This window comes from Oryx dammah, unplaced genomic scaffold (genome assembly GCF_014754425.2).
Source record: "Oryx dammah isolate SB20612 unplaced genomic scaffold, SCBI_Odam_1.1 HiC_scaffold_18, whole genome shotgun sequence".
Taxonomy (NCBI): domain Eukaryota; kingdom Metazoa; phylum Chordata; class Mammalia; order Artiodactyla; family Bovidae; genus Oryx; species Oryx dammah.
Genome location: NW_024070202.1, coordinates 106,539,496 through 106,550,412, shown reverse-complemented (window position 1 = coordinate 106,550,412; position 10,917 = coordinate 106,539,496). Strand labels below are relative to the sequence as shown.

Below are 10,917 nucleotides of genomic sequence, written 5' to 3'. Positions count from 1 at the left end.
GAAGAGGTGGCAAGAATACACAGAAGAACTATACAAAAACGATCTTCATGACCCAGATAATCACAATGGGGTGATCACCCACCTAGAGCCAGACATCCTGGAATGCAAAGTCAAGTAGGCCTTAGGAAGCATCACTATAAACAAAGCTAGTGGAGGTGATGGGATTCCAGGTGAGCTATTTCAAATCCTAAAAGATGATGCTGTTAAAGTGCTGAACTCAATATGCCAGCAAATGTGGAAAACTCAGCAGTGGTCACAGGACTGGGAAAGGTCAGCTTTTATTCCAATCCCAAAGAAAGGCAATGCCAAAGAATGCTCAAACTAACCCACAATTGCACTCATCTCACATGTTAGCAAAGTAATGCTCAAAATTCTCCAAGCCAGGCCTCAACAGTACATGAACTATGAACTTCCAGATGTTCAAGCTGGATTTAGAAAAGGCAGAGGAACTAGAGATCAAATTGCCACTGGATCATCACAAAAGCAAGAGAGTTCCAGAAAAACACCTACTTCTGCTTTATTGACTACACCAAAGCCTTTGACTGTGTGGATCACAACAAATTGTGGGAAATTCTTAAAGATATGGGCATACCAGACACCTGACCTGTCTCCTGAGAAATCTGTACACAGGTCAAGAAGCAACAGTTAGAACTGGACATGGAACAACAGACTGGTTCCAAATTGGGAAATACGTCAAGCCTGTATATTGTCACCCTGCTTATTTAATTTATATGCAGAGTATATCATGAGAAATGCTGGGCTGGATGAGGCACAAGCTGGAATCAAGATTGCTGGAAGAAATATCAATAACTTCAGATATGCAGATGACACCACCCTTATGGCAGAAAGCAAAGAAGAACTAAAGAACCTCTTGATTCAGTTTTGAAAGAGGAGAGTGAAAAAGCTGTCTTAAAACTCAACATTCAAAAAACTAAGATCATTGCATCTGGTCCTATCACTTCATGGCAAATAGATGGGGAAACAATGGAAACAGTAACAGATTTTATTTTCTTTGGCTCCAAAATCACTGCAGATGGTGACTACTACTGCTAAGTCACTTCAGTCGTGTTCGACTCTGTGCGACCCCATAGACAGCAGCTTACCAGGCTTCACCATCCCTGGAATTCTCCAGGCAAGAACACTGGAGTGGGTTGCCATTTCCTTCTCCAACGCATGAAAGTGAAAAGTGAAAGTCATGTCCTTGAAATGTGAGGCTTTGTTTCACCCTTCCTAATTATTTGATATTTCTATGCAGATGGTGACCGCAGCCATGAAATTAAAAGATACTTGCTGCTTGGTAAAGCTATGACCAATCTAGACAGCATATAGAAAAGCAGAGACATTACTTTGCCAACAAAGGTCCTTTTAGTCAAGGCTATGGTTTTTCTAGTGGTCATGTATGGATGTGAGAGTTGGACCATAAAGAAAGCTGAGCACCAAAGAATTGATGCTTTTGAACTGTGGTGTTGGAGAAGACTCTTGAGAGTCCCTTGGACTGCAAGGAGATCCAGCCAGTCCATCCTAAAGGAGGTCAGTCCTGAATATTCATTGGAATGATGGATGCTGAAGCTGAAACTCCAACACTTTGGCCACCTGATGTGAAGAACTGACTCGTTGGAAAAGACCCTGATGCTGGGAAAGATTGAAGGCAGGAGGAGAAGGGGATGAAAGAGGATGAGATGGTTGGATGGCATCACCGACTTGATGGAAAAGGGTTTGAGCAAGCTCTGAGAGTTGTTGATGGACAGGGAAGCCTGGTATACTGCAGTCCATGGAGTCGCAAAGAGTGGGACATGACTTAGCGACTGAACTGAACTGAACTGAACAGTCACTATCTATGGATCTTTGGACTAGTCATTTAATCTCTGTGAACCCCTATTTCTTCACCTGTAAAATATGGACCACAAATAAACGTGAATATATTATATGCATATATAGGGATGTGTATACATAAACTATAAATCTCTACACATTCATAAGAAGTAAGTAAGGTGATGATGACAATTGTTGTTATAATGACCTCCATCCCAAGGTGTGACAAGTAGTCCTAGAAGAATTCAGGAAAGCATCAGGGGTGCAATAGAGGTACAAGGCACCAAATATTGGACATGTACTTTAATTAGAGGTAGGTGGAATAAGCAAAAGCCACATTTTCAATAGGAATGACATTCAAAGAATAAAAAAAAAAAGCAATCAGGTGAGTGCTTACATACTCAGGTGAGTGTAAGCAGGTTAATATGTCACAGGGAGTAAGGCAAGTAGAAATTCTTCTGGGTCAAACACAGCAATGATGAAGGCTCATGATCAAGTAACAGGAGAGAGAGGGGGTATTTGATAGTACACTCACCTCCTGACCAGCACCATATCCTACCCGTTCCAAGCACAGAACCCCATCAAGAGAGAAGAGAATGCAGATCACTAGCATCTCTTTCTGGTTCCCAGTTTACCTGGGACAAAGGTCCAGGTGGAATTGTTCTTCAAACACAGAAGCCTCCCCCAGTGAACACTGTCTTCCTGGGGAAAGCCGAGGTGAGCTTAGGTAACTCATTCACCCTGCCTTTCTGAGAAGATGCAAAACTGCACGGGATAGAGTTCTCAACTGCTCTCTACCTTGCCAACCACATTCATCTGGGTGGCATTCGGCTGTTTCCTACTGAAATGTGGAGCAATAAATCAAACTTTGAGCTTATAGCTCTGGAGTCTGACCAGCCACAAACCTCTCAATATGGAAAACTCATATATTTTCCCATCTGCCTCCTACATCTTTAATGTCTCATATACTGAGAAAGATGCACTGTTATTCTTCAATTCGACTAACAACAATTAGTAAGCATCTCCAATATGTTGTAATGACCCTGTGAAAGGTGCTAGGCTGTAACAATGAGCTATTAATAAGTATCTGCCCTGAAAGTGTTTTCATATGCTTATCATAAACCACATTTACTAGGCATATATATACTAAGTGAGGGTTAATTTAATCCAAAAGGGTGAATAATCATTTGTATTTTAATATACAGTTGTATGTTATGGTGATTCTTTTGTTGTTTGTGCTTTCTGTTTGTTACACTTTGCTTTCTCATATTCAGACTTTCTTATCTGGTAGAAGTCAAGTCTGAGAACATTGAAATTCTAACAGGCAGTCTTTATATATATGATCATAATGGTGGTAAATTCCCTGAGTAGATTCCCTGAGTGGGAAACAGCTCGGTTCTGTCTCTCAGAGGACAAAAAAAGAGGACACCCAGGCTGCGGTTCTAAATGTATGTGTCATCCTATTTCTATCCCAAGAATTCTGAGAGGGATTCAGTAGCAGCCACAGCCCCTTTATGTGGAAGAGCAAAGACGTGCCTTGTATGTTGAAAGCACAGAGAGATGACATCAGTAAAGGAGGTGGAAGTGTGAGTATGTCTAGCACAAGGATAAGTTTGGCTACAGCAGAGGATTTCCATAAGGGAATGGTGGCATATCAGGCTGAAAAGGTAGACTGGGGAGAGATTCCAGAAGGTCTTGAAAGTCAGGATGAGATATTAGCCTGTGTCTTTGGTCAAGATGAAGCCACCAAATGTTGATGGGCTCTTATGAACTAGAGCCTAGGAAAGGGAGGATGAGAACATCAACCAATTAAAAAGTCCTGAGATAAGCCCAGTAGACCTGGCATAACTCCAAAGACTGTGAAAATGCTGCAGAACATGGGAGTCACACAACCATCCCCTTCCCACCCAAGATATTTAAGTTCTGGAGCTCTGACCAAGCGAAAGCCACCGTTCCAGGTGGCATCGCTGATGCCTCTGCCTTTGCTGCCTCCACTCAGCCCTCTGTGGCTTAAGTTCCAAAATTCAATCCATGCAATTTGCTATTGCTTTCCCAGCTCACTCATGTTGCTGCTTTTTAAAAAAAGGAAAAGATTTCTTGATGATAGTTCCAGCTTTCCAGTTTCCTGTGTCCGACTTCACCCTTTCTCTGGGAAACCCTTTAAGCTTCTCTCCTGCAATTTAGGGATCTTCTCTTTTAACACCTTAATCTTCTTTTAAGTGAAAACTCCTCACCCTCTTAACTCATCTCTTCTAGCTCCTCTTTCTCTCTCCTTTTGCCGTATTTCAGCCCTTGGCTAGTATTATAATGTCTTGAGGTCTAAGTTTCCCACAGTTCTTGGACAACTTACCATAATGCAATGATTTCTGTTCTGTTATTATTCCTGTTTTGAAAAGCTTGGACATATAAACCTGTTAACCATGTGGGGTGCTTTTCCCAATCTTTTCTTGTCTCTTGATCTCCAAATTTTTTAATAGGAAACTCCATCAGTTGAAAAAAACTATGAACATGAATTCCACCATATGCATATTTATTTAATTATATGCTTGTAATACTCTGCTCATAGTATTAATATAAAATACATATTAAATTGCAATTAAAAAGATGAGAGTAAAAATATATTGAAGTTGTCATATTTTCCTTTCTCCATCCAGTGGATCATTTTGCACACACTCTGATATGCAAACAACTTAATTTATAGCCTACCATCCTAGACATCAGCATCCGGGGCCAACGTCCTGGTTGAGTGGACAGGAAGAGTAAGATTCTCAAAATTAAGAACTATAGCAAATTCCCTTTGTTTTCCTTTTCTATCTTCTATTGGCCAAGACCTAAAAGCTTTGCCACATCAGACAATTTGCTTTAATTCAACATACAGCAAACACACAGAATCACAGGCAGGACCTATAGTGGCACAAAACTCATATATGCCTTCAGACTTCAACGGTTCAAAAAAGTTCCTTGAGTAGGACCGATCTTAAGCAGGGCACAAAAGAAAAGAATGGCAAAGAATGACAGAGAAAGGAAAGAAGGAATTTCCAGATGGACCAAGACAACAGGCAGTGGGGAAGACCCTGTGGGGAGATAGGAAGAAGTTTCCTAGGCTGCAGTAGAGGCACTGAGCTCTGAGAGCAGAGAAGGGAGGCAGAGGGCAGTTGATGTGTACGGGACAACCTATGTCACCATTCAAGTGAAAGTGAAATTGCTCAGTCGTGTCTGATTCTTTGTGACCCCATGGACTATAGCCCACCAGGCTCCTCCATCCATGGAATTTTCCAGGCAAGAGTACTGGAGTGGTTGCCATTTCCTTCTCTAGGGGATCTTCCTGACCAAGGGATCGAACCCAGGTCTCCTACACTGCAGGCAGACACTTTGCTGTCTGAGCCACCAGGGAAGCCACCATCCAAAACAACAACAAAACAGAAAAACCCTTTAGGCTGACCACAGGACAACTGGCCACCATCGCAGTCTCTGTAAAGTGGTGCGGACTGGAGACTGTCATTAGGGCTCCTTGTGTAGAGAGTGAGAGAGGCCTGTGTGGAAATGAGGCCACCACCCTAGTCCAAGGTGGTTCGGGACCCAGAGAAAAGACTAGGAGCAGTGGAAGGGACGGTAGAAACAGAGAGGGGTGGAAAAAGAGTTAATGGGATGTGGAAAGAGTGGGGAAGAAAGAGGGAAATGAGAAAGAGGGGAAGCGCCCAAACCTTGTGCATTCTTACCACTCGGGGCTTGTTTGGTGATAGTAGCTATTGATACTGATAACTGGAGACAAACTGGTCCTTGTCCAAGGCTCGCCAAAGCTGCTTCTTCAGGGCCTTTCTCAGCTTGGGGCTGCTGTGCATCAAGATGCTGGAGTGCAGACAGATGCCTGCATAGGTCACCACCTCACAGGCCCAGTGCCAGTGTTTCTGGAAGGCTGGGATGTACACAATGATAACCAGGGACAGGAAGTGCAAGGTGTAGAAGATGAGGAAGAAGGCAAGTGACTTCAGGGCCATGGTGTGAGCCCGGGTACTGGGATCACAGGGGCTGGGTCTGCGGTCCTGTATCTGCCCGAGGTGCCGGCGCAGCGAGACCATGAGCGAGAGGGTGGACACCAGGAACAGGAGGAATGGAACCAACCACATGAGAATTTCATGAGGTAGAAAACAGTGCAAATAGACGGCGTGTATTCTACCAGCCAGGGATTTTCCATGGGAACTCTGGGCAGCCGTCATCTGGGCAAGAGCTGTATTCCCAGCAGCTGAGGAGATGACAGTCAGAACAGATAAGATCAAGGAGCCCAGCAGCAGCTGGGGGAACCATTCGAGAAATCCTCCACTTTATCCAGAAGAAGACGAGGTGAGAGAAAAGGGAGATCTTCGTGCAGTAGAAGACAGCAAGCCAGGAAGTCAGCCAGAAACTGAGGGAGTTGATGAAATCCCAGGGGATGCTGAAATAGTAGATTTTGGAACAAAAGCCAGAGGAGGCTATGAGGTTGTTCAGGAGAGCCATCCCGTGCAGACAGAACCGGGAGGCAGCCAGGCAGGCCACAATCATGTCACTGGCGGGCAGAGTCCGGCTTCACGCCCACTCCCCGCTCATCATGGTAACTATGAAGCCATTCTGCAGCATGGCAACCAATGACTCCAGGAAAAAGATGACCTTGAAGATCAATGTGGGCGAAGGGGACATCTTCTCCAGGTAGGCTCTGCTCAGACTCAGCTTCTACTCCAGGTACATCCACAGGAAAGCACAGACTTTCTGGCCAAGCCACTCTGTTGAGACAAAATTCAGAGGCTCTCTCCTTGGATTCAGGCAAAAGCAGAGCTACCAGCAAACATCATCACCCCACCCCGTCCCCTCCTCCCATACACCTATCACACTTCCATCCGTCCTCCAGGATTTGAAAAGAGGTTCCCTGCGACTGGCATGCAAATCACTCCTAGCTCAATGACATCCTGTCTGTTTACTGCTGCTGCTGCTGCTAAGTCACTTCAGTCGTGTCCGACTCTGTGTGACCCCATGTCTGTTTGCATAACATTTATTTGCCTGTTTTTTATCAGAGCCAGATGTAGGGAAATGGTAACAGAAGAGAGGCTCTAAGGGTGATTGAGAATATTCGTATTTTGTGCTTTCTCACTATACTATTTCTTCGGAGAAGGCAATGGCACCCCACTCCAGTACTCCTGCCTGGAAAATCCCAAGGACAGAGGAGCCTGGTAGGCCACGGTCCATGGGGTCGCGAAGAGTCGGACATGACTGAACGACTTCACTTTCACTTTTCACTTTCATGCATTGGAGAAGAAAATGGCAACCCACTCCAGTGTTCTTGCCTAGAGAATCCCAGGGACAGGAAAGCCTAGTGGGCTGCCATCTATGGGGTTGCACAGAGTTGGACACGACTGAAGCAACTTAGCAGTAACAGCAGCATACATTTCTTTCCTAACTTTTCCTTAAAAGATGTCCTTATGCTTGTTTTCTTCCCATAACCACAAAACTTCCAAGACCCTTCCAAGACCCATCTATATGCACAAGTGGTGGAACACTAAGAAGAGGCTCTGTCTCCCCTCCAGTGACTGCTCTTGCGGCCTAAAATTTCACTGGCAGGCTCCACATTGGAGTTCAAGTAGTCTCGACTCAAAACCTGAGTTTCTCTGATGTGTTAACATCAAATCTGTTAGCCATTAACACTCTAGCATCAATGTGTTTAGAAAACCAAAATCAATCATTTCCTAAGAAGCCTCTGAGGATATGCAAAGGAGTAGATACATCTTATGGAGAAGGCAGTGGCACCCCACTCCAGTACTCTTGCCTGGAAAATCCCATGGACGGAGGAGCCTGGAAGGCTACAGTCGATGGGGTCGCTGAGGGTCGGACACGACTTCCCTTTCACTTTCACTTTTCACTTTCCTGCATTGGAGAAGGAAATGGCAACCCACTCCAGTGTTCTTGCCTGGAGAATCCCAGAGATGGGGGAGCCTGGTGGGCTGCCGTCTATGGGGTCGCACAGAGTCGGACATGACTGAAGTGACTTAGCAGCAGCAGAAACATCATAATGAGAAGGGAAAGACAGAGGAGGTCAACAGGGAGATGAGATCCAGAGTGGACATCACAATAGGAGCCAGGGGAGCAAGAGCTGGTAGGATGGTCAGTGAAGCTGAGAACAATGCTCAGAATGAGCCCTCAGGGAGAGATGGCTATCTGTAGGATAAACCACACACAATAACAATGCTGAAGATAATAACAACCAACTTGTTAGAACACCACCGTGCCATTTATAAAGTGACTTCACGTATGTTACATTTTGCCACCGCCAGCTACACAGAGGGACATTGGTTCAGATCAGCCAACCCAGGGTCAGGTAACCATTAAAAAAGATAAAGTGGCTTTCCAGCTAAAGTGGATTGTAAAAGGCAAGAATGCCTATGCACGTGAAAAACAAACAAAAAGGGGCAAAACTACAACAGAGAGGAGGTGCAGGAAAGCAGAGGTATAGGTGGAGAAGCGGGGAAGATTCTGGAGTCAGGGTCTTTCTGCCCCTCCCTGCCCCACCCCGAGACAACTCATAGCTAATAGCCTTGCTTCCCACTTTACATAGTCTCACTCAAGATTCCACAGGGGAGTGAGTGGTCTATGTGTAAAAGATTTAAAGTAAATAAAACCATGGTTAACTATTTATAGTGGAGACTTGGGGATGGGGGAGAGATTATGGCACTTGCTTGAAGAGCTGCTTCATTTTTCTCTGAAGATAATCAAAGAGCAGATCATCCAATCTGATCAATGGTTTTGCAGAACAACTTCAGTGACTTGATTTAGTTCTTTGACGGTTTTTCTCAAAGACAGCAACAACGAGTGGCTTCTGCATGTTTCACAACATTTTGGCTCTTCTCTGAGTCCTTTGGTGAAAGGCCAGCTTCGTGATGTCATCGAGAAGCAAGTTGATGCCATGGCACACACACCCTGTTGCGGTCACATGTAACCAAGTGTTCCGGGCTTTCTTTCACAGGCAACCTTCATGTGACTTGCACAGTCATTAAAGCTTATGCTTTGTCAAAAACAGTCTTTCCCAAGACTTCTCCTTTTCTACATTAAAGACTCTACATAAAATGAATGTTTTCCCCCATTTCAATACTCTTCTATAAGAAGATTGAAAGGATACCATTCTTCAGGTTCCTACTCATCCATCTCTCAGTGTTTCACCAGACATGTCTTAGAGAGGTCCCATGTCTCCAATAAATGGAATATTGCCTACCACATCAGTGAACAAAAGACGTCACTGTCATCAACGATTATAGCCACCAACCGATAACGAGCTGGCGAACCCTGAGAAACTCAGGAAGGAAAAGAATACCTGCCATCTAGCAGTGATCAGAGGAAACTTAGAATATGAAAAACACAGGATACCGGCCCCAGAAGCTGAGGTGCGAATCAAAGGAATGATTTCAGTGAGCCCAGACTCTTGCATCTTCCCGAGTATAGAAAAGCGTTAAATTCCTTAGCATGAGATATTTTATTTTGTTTAACAATAACCTTTCAATGTTCAAACTACCTGCCCTTTGTTGCAAAACTCCTATATATCCTGCCCCCACCCCTTTCCTCATAGCAGTTCTCTCAGGGTACTTGAGATCCTGCTTCCCACACTTGAAGTCCTAAAAACTCCCACCTAATTAAGCAAAACTCTCGACTTTTAGGTTGCTGTTGTTCAGTCACTCAGTTGTGTCCTACTCTTTACAACCCCATGGACTGCAGCACGCAGGCTTCCCTGTCCATCACTAGGTTGTGCATAATTTTGAACTAGGCCCATTCATTCACGGCCTGCCTCCAAAAGAGGCCACAGGTAGAGCAACACTTCAAGCTGTTTTGAGAACCCTTCCATTACACAAAAGTAATCAAAATACCAAGTGCTTCTCACAAGTTTTGGTCATGTTTCTCCCTTCTAAAAGTGTCTCATGCTTACAAATGAAACTTAAAAATCCTTTCTTGTAGCACAGTTGTCAATATTTTTTTAAGATGATGCCTGAGTCTTCTGTGAAATGATGCTAGTGTCAAACCAGTAACATTGGAAGGTCAGATTCCAAATGGGTGATTCTGAAAAGATCTATTTGCACTTCTTTCATTTTGGTGGTCTACACTTATAAAGGAATTTTTGTGGTTTCTGTTAATTAGCTTATGTATGTTTTATTTTTTCTTATTACATTCAAATAGTCATTGAGTCATCTTAGAGACATGGGAAAATACACATTTGGCAAGTTTTTAAATCTTTGGACCTTTGAATGACTCAGTATGCAAAAATTCCCATATTCTTCCATAGTTTCATCAGGTAATTGATGGTCTATGCCACAGAAGGGTGGAAAAGGAAGGAAATAACAATGCTTTTAATGATGAAACTGCACATAAATATGAAGCTAAATCATGCACAGTTTTCATGCTGTTCATACACAATAAGCTCTAATTTTCTGACCCTACAGCCTTCCTTTTACTCTTCTATTTAGGGAAATAATTTGGGATAAAACATTGGATCTGATAGTAATCCAGTATGAAACAGCATTTTAGCTCTTGAACGTAATTTGGGAATTTCCAACATCCTCAATTAACAAAAGGTATAAGCAAATTGGGGCTTCCCTGATAGCTCAGTTGGTAAAGAACCCACCTGCAATGCAGGAGACCCCAGTTCAATTCCTGGGTCAGGAAGATCCACTGGAGAAGGGATAGGCTACTCACGCGAGTATTCTTGGCCTTCCCTTGTGGCTCAGCTGGTAAAGAATCTGCCTGCAGTGCAGGCAACCTGGGTTCAATCCCTAGATTAGAAAGATCCCCTGGAAAAGGGAAAGGCTACCCACTCCAATATTCTGGACTGGAGAATTCCATGGACTATATAGTTCATGGGGTCGCAAAGAGTCAGATACAGCTAAGTGACTTTCACATTCATAAGCAAGTTAAACATTGCTTAATATTTAGATAAATTTACACAGTTTCCTTTCAAATAAAAATAACATTTTAAAGTTGTTTTTATGATGATTGAGTTTAGCCCACAAGGAGGTGCAGAGTCCAATTTTATTCCAAGTCAAAAATTTTTGAATATTTCTTTCTGTCTCTGCAATTTGAGCAAATTGGAATCAATAC

At 43.6% G+C, this 10,917-nt stretch overlaps 1 protein-coding gene across 1 annotated transcript; it reads right to left on the bottom strand.

Annotated features, from left to right (window-relative positions):
- Positions 1 to 5,558: 5,558 nt before the first annotated feature.
- LOC120877577 (taste receptor type 2 member 134-like) lies at positions 5,559 to 6,486 on the bottom strand. Its single transcript, XM_040259912.1, is given in 2 exon segments — positions 5,559 to 6,110; positions 6,112 to 6,486. Coding segments are annotated over 2 exon segments (927 nt in total).
- Positions 6,487 to 10,917: the final 4,431 nt, after the last annotated feature.